The sequence below is a fragment of the Dasypus novemcinctus genome, chromosome 18 (assembly GCF_030445035.2).
Source record: "Dasypus novemcinctus isolate mDasNov1 chromosome 18, mDasNov1.1.hap2, whole genome shotgun sequence".
In the NCBI taxonomy this organism is placed as follows: Eukaryota; Metazoa; Chordata; class Mammalia; order Cingulata; family Dasypodidae; genus Dasypus; species Dasypus novemcinctus.
In genome coordinates, this window is record NC_080690.1 from 8558686 (window position 1) to 8575069 (window position 16384).

Sequence of the window (16384 nt, forward strand, 5' to 3'; positions counted from 1 at the left end):
TATCATATATTCTGTACCACAGCCCTATGAGATAGGTTCTATTATCCCCCCCTTGCTATAGGAGTCACCCAGCCTTTAAGAGATCTATTGGCTTGCATAAAGTCACATGATAAAAAGCAGATGATTTAAACCAGATGCTCTTGTCCTAACAGCTGTATTCTTAAACAATCTACTAAGCTTGTTTTGATAAGTGGCTGCCATCCATTCATCCATTCACAGACCCACATCTCTACCTACCATTTCACCCATCCAACCATCCATCCATCCATCCTTCCTTCGTTCCACCCACCCTCCATCCATTATATTGACTTTATCTTCTCCACCCTGGGGAAGAATCTTCTCTATCCTGGGAGCTGAACATGTGCTTTCTGGAACAAGATGCTCCTAAACCAACATACATTCCTTAGCTCCCAAGAAATAATCTGGGCTTTCCTTGACACTTCTAGGTTGGTGTCTTTGGGAATGCTGCTATTTCAGACAGTGCCAAGTTGCTTGTTTGCTTTACTCTCTTTGTAAACCTGCACGGGACTTCCCCCTACAAAGCTCTCAAACTATGCTAAGCTCCCTCTGTGAGTCAAGCTTCAGGATCCCCTATAAGCCCTCTTAGCTTTCTAAAGCAGCATCAAAATGAATACTGAGCCCCATTGCTTGACTCAGAGGTTGGAGATTGGATGGCACTAGCATGATTTTACTTTCTTTTAACCTGTTCTAGAGTTTGTATGATCCATCTAAAAATTATGTTAATAAATCTAAAACATGTTCACAGAGCATTTTCTAATGAAAGAAATTTTGATAGACTTTTTAAAAAAGATTTATTTATTTATTTTTATTTCTCTCCCCTTCCCCCCACACCCCAGTTGTCTGTTCTCTGTGTCTATTTGCTGTGTGTTCTTCTTTGTCCACTTCTGTTGTTGTAAGCGGCACAGGAACCTGTGTTTCTTTTTGTTGCGTCATCTTGTTGTGTCAGCTCTCCGTGTGTGCAGCGCCATTCTTAGGCAGGCCACACTTTCTTTCGCCCTGGGTGGCTTTCCTTATGGGGCACACTCTTTGCGTGTGGGGCTCCCTTACGTGGGGACACCCCTGCATGGCACGGCACTCCTTGTGCACATCAGCACTGCGCGTGGGCCAGCTCCGCACGGGCCAAGGAGGCCCGGGGTTTGAACCGCGGACCTCCCATGTGGTAGATGGATGCCCTAACCACTGGGCCAAGTCTGCTTCCCTTAATAGACTATTGAGATAAATCGATTAAGGAAACAATGGTCTGTGAAGAGGCAATACTATGGAAAGACAGTGTGGTCTAGCTACTGAAATATTTATTATGTACAAAGCAATGAAAGTCTCTTAATTATTTTGCATAGCCTCTGTTGTACATAAGCCATTTGTGAGACAATTTCAGCTTTTCAAAATTTTTTACTTTTTATTTATGGAAAATTTCAAACATAACGTTCAAGTGTATATGTTGACGTAAACAAAGACGTAGTGATTCCTCATATACCCATTTCCCATCTTCAACAATAATATTCATATCCTCTCTCCCATATTATTTTTCTTTTCATGAATTCTTACGGCATATTCTCCACTTATTACTTAATTTCAATGGGTCAAAATTCCATTCTAGAAAAGTGCATTATATTGACATTGTAATATTGTTTACTTTTCTCATTGAAATTTAGATTTTTTGGTAGCACATTGGGACTTTTCTCCTTATTTTGAATAAAAACATTTCAAGCCTATGTAAAATATGAAAAAATAAAAAATTAACCATTGCACATCCCTCACCTAGATTTACCAGTTATTACATTTGGACTGGCATTTTCTGTATTTTTCCCACGGGATTACATAGAGCAGGGGAGGCTTTCTACCTTTGAAGCTGCTGAGACACGTGGGTTCAGAACCTCGGTTAGAATCCCAGTTCCACCACTTCCTGGCTGTGTGATTGTAGGGGAATTTCCAACACTCAGTTCCTTCATCAATCAAATATAGATAGCAATAGTGCACACCCCGTGGGATTATGTGGCACACATAGTGGACTTTCAAAAAATGTTCCCTGTCCCCTTGTGGAAGCTGGCGTTGCTGATAGGGGAGGACAGGGCCTCATCTCTTCAAGTCCTCTGCTCAGTGTGGAAGTTATATGTAGCTGAAAGTTAGTAAGTCCCGGTGATGAAGACAGTAGTAAGAGTGGGTTCAAACCTGTGCTTACCAGCTTTGGAACTTGGTTGAGTTAGTCTCCCTGAGTCCTGGTTCTCTCGCTGTAAAATGGGGATAACAAAGATATCCCATCATTGGGTGGTTGTCAGAAGAAGATGAAAAGAAAGAGGGTATACCCAGTGATAAGTGCCTGCTTTGTAAATGCTCAATAATGTTACAATTAAGTAAGGATGTTAATGTAACACCTACCACAAAAATGCTCAATAAGTGTTGCTTATTATTTTAAGTAAGGGTGACAAACCCATACCATACCAAATTGGTCTTTAAAAATCTGAGTCTACTTTGGCGCAATGAAAAGAATAAAGACCTTTAGTGAAAGCTTGCGGTACAATTTCAAACAAGTTAGGTCTTGGGTGGACAGGCAGATGACACCAGCCAGGCATGGCAACATGTGGCTCTGTCGTGGGAAAGGACCATGGGTTTTTGGTTCTGGTTCATGATGTCCTAATTTACACCAGCCTTCCTGGATACTCCTGGGAGGGCTGGCTCCAGGCATCAGATGGTTTACCCCATGACCAGAGGTGGTTCTTGTTGCATGGGACTGATATTTTTCTCCCTTCTCTTTTCTGACTCTCCTATCTTGTATCCCAGGTTGAAAGGATTGTAGACAAGAGGAAGAACAAGAAAGGAAAATGGGAGTATCTGATCCGGTGGAAAGGATATGGGAGCACGGAGGACACGTGGGAGCCAGAGCACCATCTCTTGCACTGTGAGGAGTTTATCGATGAATTCAATGGGCTGCATGTGTCCAAAGACAAGAGGATCAAGTCAGGGAAGCAGGCCAGTGCCTCCAAGCTCCTGCGTGACAGTCGAGGGGCATCAGTTGAGAAACTCTCCCACAGACCTTCCGAATCTGGAAAGAGCAAAGGGACTTCCCATAAACGGAAGCGAATAAGCCCTTCCCTGCCCAAGCCGAAGAAAGGGTATTCCACGAAGCCCCCGGTGGGTGGTGACAGGGCCACCAAGACTGTATCTTACAGGACTACCCCCAGTGGCTTGCAAATAATGCCCCTGAAAAAGGCTCAGAATGGGATGGAAAATGGGGATACCAGTTCAGAGAAGGATGAGAGGCACTTTGGAAATGGGTCCCATCAGCCTGGCTTGGATTTGAATGATCACGTTGGAGAGCAAGACCTGGGGGAGTGTGACGTCAGCCACGCAGCCCTGGCAGAGAACGGGCTTGGTAGGTTGCTTTTCTTCCTTGGGTGTGGCCCTGGCCTTGGTGGACAGGGAGCTTTGTGTGCAGCCTAGGGAAACCTATAAGCCCCTTACCCCCGTCCCCGACTTTTAGCTGGCCAGTAATTCTCCCTTCATCTCTCTCACCCAGGGCCATGTGGACTTGGTCATATGCCCACACTGGTTACAGACACCTATGCATGTGGGGAGGCCAAGCCACTGATGCACCCGCCGAGGTCTCTAATGAGTCTGAAATTCCTGACTGCGCTTCAAGACACCCAAGGTCATGGTAACCACTCTAGAGACACTTCTCAGAGGGCAGCTCAAAGCTCTCACCCATCAGGACCCGAGACTTATGGCCCAAGAGAGCCAGTACCGTTACAGGGTAAACTGCAGCCCTCAGAACCCTGGCTTTCAATTTCATCATGCCCCAGAGGACTAGGCTGGGATCTGCTCTTACTTCTCAGACCCAGACTAGACTTGGAATTCTCCAAAGCAGTCCATAAGTTGAGCCCCTTTCCTTTAATCTATTGCCTGGATGGATGATCTGGCCACATTTCTTCTATTAGGTCCTAAAGGTTTCCTGACCCTTCCTATGCTGCTACTTTTAGTTTTCACCTTCTTTCTCCATCCTGGAAGCAACAAGGCAAAGATTATGAAATTCCTCCCTCTTTCCTAAGTCCCTACAGGCAAAATTAAGAAAAGAAGAGGCATTGACCCAGGCAATTCAAGCTCCCAAACCTGACATTTCCCTAATTGTCCAGATGTTCCTTAATTGAGTCCTCTGGGCCCAAATCTTCCAGGTTGTTCCTTGGCACCAATTGCATGCACTCCCTCGTTTCTCAAACACCTGTGCTCCTGTGGCTGCCAGGTAGCACCTTCCTCTTCGGCTGCCAGGGCCCTAAGCCTTGGGCTGTCGGGAAATCCAGCGTGAGCTGGCTCAAGCCTTGCCCAACAGAACAGGGTGCCCAGACGCCCCTGGTGGGACCCGAGCGTGAGAGGAAACAGGGATGCTGGGATGCAGAGTAGGACTAGTTGGAAGAGCTCCTGGAAAGAGGGGGTGACGGAGGCAGACACACATCCAAAGAATGGCAGTTTTGGAGGAACGCGTGCTCAGAGCACAGGGAGAGGGCGCCATCTCAGGGACTCTTGCTGGGGATCCGAGCAGTCTGCTTTGAGGTTCCTTTCACCAAAGCAGGATTTATTTAGCAGTAGTTGCCCCAGCTTGACTCATGTTTCCTTCTGGGGATCCCTGAAGCTGACATGACTGTGCCGGCTAACATATGTAAAAGCTGTTTGTTTTAAAAATGCATCTCTCGGGAGAAGTGGGCTTCTGTAAATGAGAGCTTGATGTAAACATCCTGGGTCTGATGTTTCTCTGACAGCTGCCAGCTGCAGAGAAGTTAGTTCCCTGTCTCAGGAAGGGTCCTGGGGGAGCCCCGGAGGCTCCCCAGGTGCGGGCGGAGGAACCTGAAGCCAGTTCCCTGCGCCTTGGCTGCTGGCAGCCCTCTCCCTGCTCGAAATGCGCGTGGGGAGCCAGTGAGCAGGGCAAGAGGGAGGACGCGACTGCAGTGGGCAGGCGGTGGCAGGAGGAGGGAAGCCGGTTTCTAGATAGGTCTAGACGAAGGTGCCCCTCTCGTCCTAGGCCACCTCCTCAGCGGGGCAGAGCCCCTGGCTGTTCTCACTCCGTGGGTCTCGGAGGTGCCGCTGTCCATGATCTGTTAGTGGTGCGTGGTAGAACACGACAGGGTAAAGGGAGGGAAGCAAGGACGCGCCTGGCGAGGTCAGTGGATGTCACGTCGACTCCAGAATGCTTCTTGAGACCGTTCTCATCTCTCATCTCTTTTCTGCCTCATTTTGTCTGACGTGGGACATTCTCTCCTGGACTCGGGCCTGTGCCTGGAAGGAGAGGCAGAAGCGGCCTGTGTTTTGTTCAGTTTTAGGCTCCCCTTTGCTGAATCCCATCCCATAGTGTTGGTGTCCATGAGACACCCCTGGGAGGTTAAGGAAAAGGGTCTCAAATTTTGTGTACTTAATATTTACTGGGCACGCTCTTAGAAATGCAGATTCCTGGGCCCCACCCCATGGAATCTGACTCACCTGGAAGAGCGGTTTTAACAAGCCCTCCAGGAGACTCTGTTGCCTTCTGAGAAATGCTCTGTGGCAGAATGGGGGTGGCAATGGAGTTTCACATCATGTGTCAGTTTAATTCAATTTAATACTGATTTTTTGAGCACCTGGTAAGGGTTAGCCCCCGTGCAAGGTGCTTGGGATGGACTCATAAGAAGATAGCTAGGACTTGTCTCTTGTGGAACTTGCAGGCTCGTCTCCAGTGAGTTGGGAGTGGCTGCCTCTGGCTCCGTGTTGAGAAGGTTCCTGAGACTGGCTGGTGGGAAGAGTAACTCATGTGCGACACACATGACATGTCTTCTGTGGTCTTCGGGGTGATAAACGTCGCAGCCACTGTCAGCTTTTAGCACCCCAGTTAGAACGAGCCTTTTATCTAGGTCTTGGGAGAATGGGGGAGAGGAAAGGACTAGGAATCCTTCCAGAGAGACGGGGAAATGTCAAAGAGAGTGGTTTGGGGCTCTTGCACAAGACTCAAGACCCAAGATGGGGGCTTTGGTTCCAGAACTCATCCCCAGCCAGGGGTCAGAGGTGTAGTCGAGCAAAGTATGGCTCCAAGTCATGTTTTCAACCTGACAGAAGCCTTGATGAAGCTGGTGTCTACACCTACTCTGGAACCCTGCAATGTCCGAGTCCCACCCCTCCCCTCCCCCTGCAGACCCTGACCCCAACTAAAGGCTCTGGAGGGCGCAAGGGTTGCCGGAGCGGCTCTTAGAGCAGAGGGAGGCTCATCTTCGCCCGCAGAAGGGGTGGAGAGCTCCTGGCTGCGCCTGCACAGCATTTGTTTTGGGGGTGGGCTGTTCCTTTTTATAGGGTTTCAACTTCTCTTTGGTGAATTAAGGCTCTGCATACAGAAGAGCTCCTTACGTAACTCGTTACTCATTTACCGCTGACTTCCTTGATGTGTGCTGTGGGAACAAGTGCTAAATCGGGGCCGGGGCGGGTAGTATTTTGGTTTCAGCCTGCGTTTCCCCAGTGCGTGTGTGAAGCCCATGCAGCCACCCAGCAGGCGCTGCGTGCGGATTCTCCTGCAGTCACGACAGACGGCTCTGTGGTCTGGGGACCATCTGCCGTAGTATCCCTTGGAGAGCTTGTTAAAAGTGGGCTCCACCCCAGTCGAATGAATCAGACTCTCAGGGGGCAGGGGGGCTGGTTTGGTTTAAACGCCGAATTTTAACAGCCCCAGGTCTATAGAGTAGCTCTTGCCAACATACTTAGTTGCAAAAGATGGTTCTCAGATCCATTTGTTGGTGGACCCAAGGTGGCTCTTTGGATTATCAGCTCGCAAGGAGGAATGTGAGCTGGTCCTTCAGAGCTTTAAAACCTGACATTATTTCTCCTCCTCTTTGGGGAACTTCCTACCAGGCATCCTTTTCTCTAGAACACAGTGTGTTCATCCCACAGAGAAGCCGGTGGGTGAGCTAACCCCTCCGCGGTCCCGTCCAGGGCATCTTAGCAGCTGTCTTGTCTACATAAGTCAAAGCTTTGATGCTTTGAAAGAGCCTTCAACCTGCATTAATGCCCGTGACGCTGCTCTCGCACAAGGCATAAGCTCCCACATGCCCCAAATCACCCTGTAGCCCATAAGCACCCGCCGTTGATGCGTTCACATCCATCTTGTTCGTGAGGCTCATCTCCCTTGCGTCGTCATGATTGTTGTCTGTCGCGCGGGCACTGCGGCGCAGGCCTCCCGTGACTCAGTGCTTTCAGAGTCGTTCCTGTTGTTAAATGACTCATCCCACCCAAACATGCAACACGCGTCATTTTCTCCTCATTGACTTTTAAAAGATTATCTCACCTTTGATTTTTATAATGTTTATCTCTTCCTCCTCACACTTTCGGCGTGATTATTGTTTTTATCTTTATCGATCATGATGGAGTTCACCGTGTAATTTTTTTTCAGGGGAAGATACCAGAACTAGGATTAGGAGCACCTGTCTTGCAATAAGAGCTCTGAAAATCTGACCGTTTGCCTGGCGTCAGCCTCTTTGGTGCCTCCCGTGGTTGGTGCTGGAGGGTGGGGGGAGTTACATGTCCCCACCCCACCTGCCATCCTGAGGCCGTTTTACAATGGAAGTGAGGGTCAGACTCAAGACCACACACACATCTCCCTGTTACTGCCTGGACGCCTCACTCAGAGGTAGCCTGGTCAGATCAGGTGACATGGAGGACAACAGAGGACCTAGGAGTTCGGCCACTGAAAGCTGCATTCCTGGCATTAGAACGCTGCGCTAGCCAGATTCTGGAGTTTCCTTCATTCAGGAATAACAGGATCTGTACGATACTTGTAATAAATCTTCCATCTTCCGAATCGGTCATGTCACCAAAAAAATTGTCTCTAATATCCCTAACAAACCCTCGGGCATATATTTTTAAGAACACTTTTTTTTTTCATTAGAGAAGCCGTAGGGTTACAGAAAAATCCTGCAGTCTTTTTAAAGTGTTTTCGAAACACTCCAGAATGGAGTAGAGCCGTGGGAAATGCCCCGGGGTATTCGTAAACCCAGAGCCGGCCTCAGCATCCCCTGCTCGGTAGGTGTGGAGTGGTCCCGAGAATCTGCGTTTCTGGTAGTCTCCCAGGTGATGCGATGCTGCTGGTCCAGGGACCCCGCATTGAGAACCACTGCTCTGGACCGATGTGCACTGAGATGGGGTGGGAATGACAGGTCGCGGCTGGGAATGCAGTGGTGGTAGCGGAGAGTTTGTACTTACCTTGAGACTGTAAGTTCGAAGTTTGTGAAGTGAAAGGTTGTAAGTTGAAAGTTTTTGAATAGAGGATCTTGCCTGCGATGAGGGCTTGGGGTTGGCGGAGTTCTTTCTGTGTTCCTCATAGCAGTCCTGAGAAGCAGCTGTTGTCATTTTATGGAGAAGGAGACTGGGGTCACAGCTTGCCTGTGTTGGCAGTAGGAGAGAGAGCCAGGTAACTCAGCTCTAAAGCTGGGACTTCAACCATGGCCCTACTGGCAGTTCCTAAACCCTGATAACTGGCCAAAATGTATCCTGATTGGGGGCAGGGATACTCCAGGGGTGGGTCAACTTCTTTGACTCACCACCATTGCTTTTTGTGGGAAGGACACAATCCTTTTAAGCCTGAGAGGGCTAATTCTGCCAACCAATTTGAAAACCTGGATAAAGTGGTCAGTTTCCTAGAAAAAGACAACTTAAAACAGACTCCGCGAGGACTAGAAAACCCGAGCAGAGCAGCCACAATTAAAGAAATTGGATCTGTAGTTAAACAGTTCTCATAAAAAGCATGAATAAAAGACAAGTTCCAGATGGTTTTATAGGCAAGCCTACCAAACATTCTGGAGCAGATTAATTCCTACCTTAGACAAACTATTGTAGAGAACAGAAAAAGAAAAAAATAATGGGAGACTGGTATAACCTGGATTTCTAAGCCAGACAAAAGGAGGAAAAAGGAAACTGATAGATCATTCTCACTTAGGAATATAGCTGTAAGGTCCTAAGTAATCCTTCTGGGCATGTTCCAGTCCCCTTGATACTTCCTCAAAATTGTGACTTTCAGAGCCATCTCACTCCTTGCCCTCAACTTGACCCCAGCTGGCCCCAGTTCACGGGGTCAATGGGAATCACCGCTGCTTCTCAGGAAACTGGGTCCGGAAGGTTCTGAGTGTCACAGGCAGTGGCCCAAACCATCTAGTGAGTCACGAAAGACACAGCGTGTGTCCATGTGGGCTTGCTCATATAGGTATCTGTTTTCCTGGGCACAGCTGTTCTTTTTACAGTCTTGAGACACCCACTCCAAGGCTGGCAAACCTTGGCCAGTCTTGTTGTTATTTCAAAAATGGGTGATTTTCCCAACCAATAATAACAGAAGCTTAAGGGGTTTTTACGTTTTGTCTTTCAAAATTGGCAAGTAAGTTACTTGTACTAACGAATGACCTCGAAACCCTTTTATTGGTAACGTTAAGACTTGTCCAACTTGGCCGCTACACTGGTGGAAAGGCCAGACTGGGATGAAAAAACTGGCTGTTCCACTGGGAGCAGCATGACACGTGGCACAACGAAGCGGGGAATCGACTCACCCCGCTTGGTTCCCGAATCCTGTTTTTTGCATTTGGCATCCAGAAGAGGCTTATAGACTCTTGACCACCGTCAAGATTCGGAAATCAACTAATTTCTTTCCCTGCCAGCTCAGTTGGTGTTTTCCTCTCTTAGCTAGCTTCAGAAAAGTCTGAGGAACTGTTTCCATGTCGCCATTTATCAAGGAAGGTGGGGAGGGAAGCAGTCCCCCAGGTGTGGACAGTAGGGGGTGTGGCGTTCCTATAGAATTCCAAAGCAGCTAAAAAATCGGTTTGCCAGTGTCCCGCTGTGGTGACCCCCACGTCGTCCTGCTGGCTCCCCACCCCCATGGTCCATACATCAGCGACGCTTCCCTGATGATTACGATGGTGGCGGTGCTGGCAGTAGCAGTACTGGTGGTGGCGACAGTGCTAGCAGCTCACATTTATTGAACTCCAGCAGTAGACCAAGCTGTTCTCTTTGTGTTTCGTGCACTTGGTATCATGTAATCCCCTCAATGGTCCTCTGACATAGCAACCAAACAACATAGCAACATAACAAGGTTAACTATTATTAACCTTGTTTATAGGTGGGGATGCTGGGGCTCAGAGGTTAAGACTCAACGCCAAGGGGAGGAGTTGGGACGAAATGCTGTGGCCAAAGGGCCTGGTGATTCTGAAGCTGTCTGGGGTCTGCCATTAGTTTCCTCCAGTGATTTAGGTTCAATCCAGCAACTCTTTCCCTGGGCCTTGGGGCTATGTTCTGGCCCAAACCCCTGGGCCTTCCTTTCAGATATCTTCAGTAGTACCAAAGGTGCCAGACTGGGCTGGTCCTCATGATTTGCCTCCATGCCCGGCACATGCACACATTCATCTGTAAGTCTTAAGGGGACTCCCTTGATTTTCAAAGTATATTTCAATGCCAAACGAAGTGGTGAAAAAGGTAAAATTGTCCATCAGCTGATGAGTGGGTAAACAAAATATGTAATATTACATGCAATGGAATATTATTCAGTCCTAAAAAGGAGCGAAATACTGATACATGGTACAACATGCAAAAAACCCCAAAAACCATTATGCTATGTGGAATAAACCAGACACAAAAGGCCACATATTGTATGACTCCATTCACAGAAACTGTTCCAGAGTTCAGGCAGATCTATAGAGGCAGGCAGTAGCTAATATTTATTGAACTCCAACGATAGTCCAAGCATTGCCAAGGTTTGAGGGGAGTGACTGATCATGGTTATGGGTTTCTTTCTGGAGTGATGGGAATGTTCTGAAATTAGACTATGGTGGTGGCTGCACAACTCTGTGAATATAGTAAAAACTTTTGATCTGTGCACTTTAAATGGGTGAATTTTATGGTATATAAAGTATATTCCAATAAAGCTGTTTAAAGGGAAAAAAAATAGACTATAACAAGTAGAATCAAAATGACGTCTGTCATTATCTAATGCTTGCCATGGGCCAGAGACCTGTCTGGGTGCTGTCCATGAAGTTGTTTATTTTATGTCTTTGACAACCTCCGTTTCCCACATGGGGAAAGTGATAACCAAAGAGGATCAGTGTGTGGCTCACGTTCATCCATGGGGGACAGGAGATGGAGCTGGAAGGTGACTACAGTATGGCTGTTGAGCCCGAGCTCTTTCTACGAAATCAAGATGCCCCTTAGTGGACCAAAGGAACTGTATTGGCTTCCTTCCAAGACTTACTGGTTCATAACACAGATTTATTATCTGTCAGTTCTGGAGGTTTGAAATTTGAAATGGGTTGGCAGGGCTGGCTCCTCCTGGAGATTCTTGGGGAAAATCCATTCCTTGCCCTTTCCAGCTTCTAGAGGCCGCCTGTATTCCTGGGCTCATGATCTCTTCCCTCTGTTGTCTGCTTCCGGTATCACATCTCTGATACCCTCCTGCCTCCCTCCTATATGGATCCTTGTGATTCCTTTGGGCCCACCCAGACAATCCAGGATAATCTCCCCATCTCAAGATCCTTAATTTAATCACATCTGCAAAATCTCATTTGCCGTGTAAGGAAACATTTATAGGTTTTGGATATTAGGAAGTAGACATCTTTGAGGGAACATCATTCAACCTACTGCAGACATGTAGGGGAATTTTGGGAAAGAAAGTTTAGGCAAATGGGTTTATATTTTCAAATGGGCAAGAAACCAACTAGTAACAAGGAAACATTAACTTTGTCAGTTGGGTTAGAAAATATGTTAAAATGGAAGAACATAATTAGTGTGGAACTTAAAACAACTGGTGATCATTGAAGTTGACTTAAATTTTCTTGTTGATTTCAGAGATGGGAGGCAGGCAGCTCCTACAAGACACAGAGCATGTTCTAAGTCTACAATATATCTCAAGATGACATTTGTCTCATGACAGCATTTATTTTAGAAAAGCTGCCATAAGCCCTCCTAGTGCCTGAACCTCTGTCAGTGATGACAATAGCAACAGTGGCATCACAACTTGGGATTTATTAAATCCTCACCTGGTTCAGGTACTGGAGAGGGTTTTCCAGGCAGTGGCTCAGTTCATCCTGCCAACTCTGGGAAGTGGGTCATCTTTCATTCCCACTTCACAGATGAAGAAACTGAGTCTCTAAGCCATGTGTATTAGCCAAAGGGGTACTGATGCAAAGTACCAGAACTCTGTTGGCTTTTATAAAGGATAATTATTTGGGGTAAAAGCTTACAGTTACAAGGCCTTAGAGTCCCACTCAAGGTTGGTTTCTTATCAAAGTCAATTGCCATGTGTTAAAGCAAGATGGCGGGTGATCTCTGCCTGGTCTCTCCTTCCTTCCTTCTTCTTGAGGTTCTCTGGGCCCAGATTCTTCTGATCTGAGCTGTCAGCTGGCATAGGGCTTGCTTCCTTTCCCAGGGCTGCAATATCAAAGCTCTCTCCTCTTTCGTGTTATGACAAAGTTTTCTCCTCTGGCATCTGTGGAGCTCTTTCTCTTTTCTCGTGTATCTGTGTGTCTACTTGAGTGAGTGTCTGTTTATATCGCCCACCAAGGGGGCAAGGACTTAACCTGAGTTACACCCTTCTGACATGATTGAATCAAAGCCCTAATCTTAACATAATTAATCAAAGACATCTCTACTGAATCTAATACAGTCTAAGGGTATCTATCATGCCCAGAGGAACAGACCATTTTACCCCAAACATTCTCTCTCTTTTTGGGGTTCATAAATAATCTCAAACTGCCACTACATGAATTAGCCAACTTGCCCAGGACCCACAGAGGGGAATATGGTCAAGTCACAAAGCTCAACTTTGTTTTTGGAATCTGGGACCTTTTTATGATATCTGACTTTCTTACAGACCATAAAGCTTTACTCTTCATCTTTGTGTGTATATGAAACATTTCATATGAAAATATTCCCATTTTGACCTTTCTACTCATAGATTACAAATAAACCTGTTTCCCATATTAGGCAAGAGTCTTCATATTTGTGATTTTAGTAATGCCATTGTATTTTATCAAGAGAACATAAAATATTTTACTTATTTAATTTCTTATTGTTGGGCATATAGGCTGGGTCTAAACTTTGGCTTTTTCATTTTGTTTTCTGAATTATTTTCTTAGAATAAATACCCAGAGGCAGGATCATGCTGGTAATTTTGTCATATACCCTCCCCCCCACCCCCAATAAAAAAAATGTTGTACAGATATTTAATGATAACCAGTAAGGGACATTTCTAGTTTTTGGCATCGTCCTACCACTGTTGCTTAACAGTAATAAAGAGAAAACTCAGTAGGGCTTTCATTTGCATTTCTTTCCTTACCGCTGAGGTTGAGACTTTTGTCCATGTACTCATTTACTCTTGGTTCCTCCTCTTCAGTGGGTTGTCTCTTTCTGTCTTTTGGGATTGTGAAGAATGTAGAAACCTAGGGAGGAGGTGTGACATGATTGACAGAGGAGGAAAGTACAGGGCATCTGGGCAGGTTAGTGAGGAGGTGAGTTTGGTGCAAGGGACTGGATTGCTCGGGGAAAGAGTGGGTGACTGTCAGGAGGTGGGGTGGGGTCGGGTGCAGGATATACCTGGATGCCTGGGGGACTGAACCCTAGCTGTACTTATGGGGAACAGCTGCAGGGCAGATTATCAATGGAAGGACTGGGGTCGTTTCTTCCCTAAAGATTTCCTTATCCTAAACAGTTGAGCTGTCAGAAATGACAGAAATAGCAGAAATCTTGAGCTGGACCATCTGTCCATGGTAGGGAAGCTTGGGTGGGGAGGACCCAAGAGGAGGGACCACCCTGCTGTGGCCTCTTCTGGCCTGACCTGGCTCTGCTCCCACCCTCTGTAAGCTCCTCTCCTCTCCGGGCAGCGTGGCAGATAGCTTCCCTTCTTAGTAGGCTGCCTAGACTCTTCTCTTACCTTCCCACCCTGTCTGCTCCCTGGGAAACCTTTCTAAATGATGTTTGAGGTGAGATCCGAGGAAGTGAGGGAGAGTGCTGTGGGCACTTCCAGGAGAAGGGCCTCCACCTGAATGTAGGAGTGAGGGTGGCAAATATTTCCTCCTTGTTTGTCTTCTCATTCTGGGTTTGTTTCGTTTTTTTCTGATGATGATTTTCAAATGTATGCAAAAGTAGAGAGAACCGTAATGAACATATGTGTACCTATTGTCTAGATTTAATAAATTTAAAATTTTGCCGTATTTGCTTCATCTCTTTTTCTGAAGTAATTTAAAGTAAATTATACACACCATGGCATGTTACCTTTAAATACTTAAGTGTGCTCCTCTTTAAAAAGGACGTTTTCCTCTTCCTAACCACAAAATCATTATCACACCTAACAAAATTAATTTCTAATAGCATCTAATGTACAGTGTTTATTCAGATTTACCTAATTGTCTCCAAAATATCTCTTATGGCTCTCTGTTCAAATCAGAGCCCCACCATCCCTAATATCATCTAACATACAGTATTTATTCAGACTTACCTAATTGTTTCCAGAATATCTTTTATGGCTCTGTTCAAATTGGAGTCTAGTCAGTAGCCACACACTGCATCCAGATATGTGTCTTAGATCTCCTTTCAGCTAGAGCAGCCCTTCTGTTTCCTTTTTTTCCTTCTTTTCCTTCCTCTCCTCCTTTCTCTTGATGGTGACATGTTGGAAAGTTTGGGCTGTTTCCTTATAGTGTCAATTAACTGGTTCCTCTATCTCCTGTGCTTCCTGTAAACTGGAAGTTAGAGCTAAAGGATTAATCCAATTTTGTAAACATTTATTTTTGAATGAACGCTGCGTAAGTGATGCTGTTAGTATCCCATCATGAAGTACATAAGGTCTGTCCTTTATTTGTCAGTGATCCCTGGTTTAAGGTATAACAGTCAGATTTTTCCATTATAAAGTCACATTTTCTTCCCTCTTGAGACCAGCATGTAATCTGTGGCATGCATAATCATGTTTTCCTTTAAGTTTTAGGTTTATATGTAGTTATATTATTCCACCTTCTCTGTAATGCAGTCTCTGTGTTTTGATTTATAGTTTGGCCTTCCTTTACCTTCAGATGAACACTTTTTTGTTGTTGTTTTTTGTTTTTGTCTTTATTTTTTAAATATTACATTAAAAAAAATATGAGGTCCCCATATACCTCCTACCCCCCTCTCTCCACTCCTCCCCGCATAACAACAATCTCCTCCATCATCATGAGACATTTATTGCATTTGGTGAATACATCTCTGAGCACCGCTGCACCTCTTTTGTTTTGTCTTTATAGTTTTATTTGGAACACTGAGTGTGTGTTCGTGTATGGGGTATGCCAGAGGGCTCTTTCTTTTCTTGTAAATGAATTGTCACTTGTCCCAGTTATTTTTATTGGATATTTTTAACCCCCTTATTTTAATCGATACCTTTATCGATTCCTAAAACCATCCTCTTGGGTTGGGTCTGTTTCTGCACTCGGTTCTATTGTATCACCTTTTTTTAAATTCCTATAGGAATAGTTTTTTAGAAAAGTAATTGCAATATCTTATACCATGTACTGATTCATAGGCACTGTAAGCAGGGGAACCTAAGCCAGCTTGGAGGGAACAAAGTTAGGAGAGGGCGTCTGGGAGGAGGCAGTGCCTAAGCAGAATCAGACAGAATGAGCTGAAAGATGTAGGAAAAAGGCAGGGATGGTGGGAGGCACCGGCAGCTGTGCAAGTGCAGGGAGCCAGGAAGTAGCCTGTGGGTGCATGATGCCACACCATAAAGAATATGGCGGCCCAACCAATCCTGGACCACTCCGCAGGAGAGGCTGAAGCTCTGGTGAGTTCCCTCCTCAAGATGGGCTTAAGAACCAGACGCTTGGAGCCTGCTGGAAGAGGATGTTTTGGGATTATTTCTGGGAGGCTCTGAGGAAGGCCAGGCCTTTACCTTGTAGGAAAGCAGCCCATATGTCTCCAGACTTGCAAAGCCCGCCTGGTCTGTCCCTGCCCTGCACCCCACAACCCTCCCCTTGTGTCCCCTCTGTCTGGAATCAGCCACATCAGTCTATGTCAGCTTCTGTATCCAGTTGTTCTTATGGAAGCGTGTTTCTTCATTTGCAGCCTTCCTTCAGCTGGTCACAAGCACAGCCTGATGGTTCAAATCCTCTTTGCCTCCCTCTCTAGACTGTAAGCTCCTCAAGGGCTAGGACAGCCTCTGCCTTTGCTCACGGGTGCATTTCCAACACCTGATCATGCCTCACACACAGTAGGTGCTTAAACAATACCTGCGGAACGAGTGGTAAGTGAACAAATGGACAAAAGCAAAAGCCAGATGCTTTTCCTGCTTTAAGGTGGGGGTCCTGAGACTGGGGCCATCCCCGACCCCACCACTGTAAATCCTCCCGACGTCTGTCAAAGCTTTTTC

General features: G+C 46.2%; 1 protein-coding gene across 5 annotated transcripts in view; it reads left to right on the forward strand.

The window, feature by feature from the left end:
* Nucleotides 1-16384, forward strand: part of CDYL2 (chromodomain Y like 2) — a 260570-nt gene that overhangs the window by 185531 nt on the left and 58655 nt on the right. For 3 of the 5 annotated variants that reach the window (XM_071209050.1, XM_058279664.1, XM_058279667.2), the window contains exons 2-3: nucleotides 2800-3391; nucleotides 3536-3769. In XM_071209050.1, the coding sequence (XP_071065151.1) occupies nucleotides 3214-3391; nucleotides 3536-3769 (412 nt within the window). In that variant the 5' untranslated portion in view covers nucleotides 2800-3213. The remainder of the gene's footprint in view (nucleotides 1-2799; nucleotides 3392-3535; nucleotides 3770-16384) is intronic. The other 2 variants (XM_058279665.2, XM_058279666.2) reach the window with 2 other exon arrangements.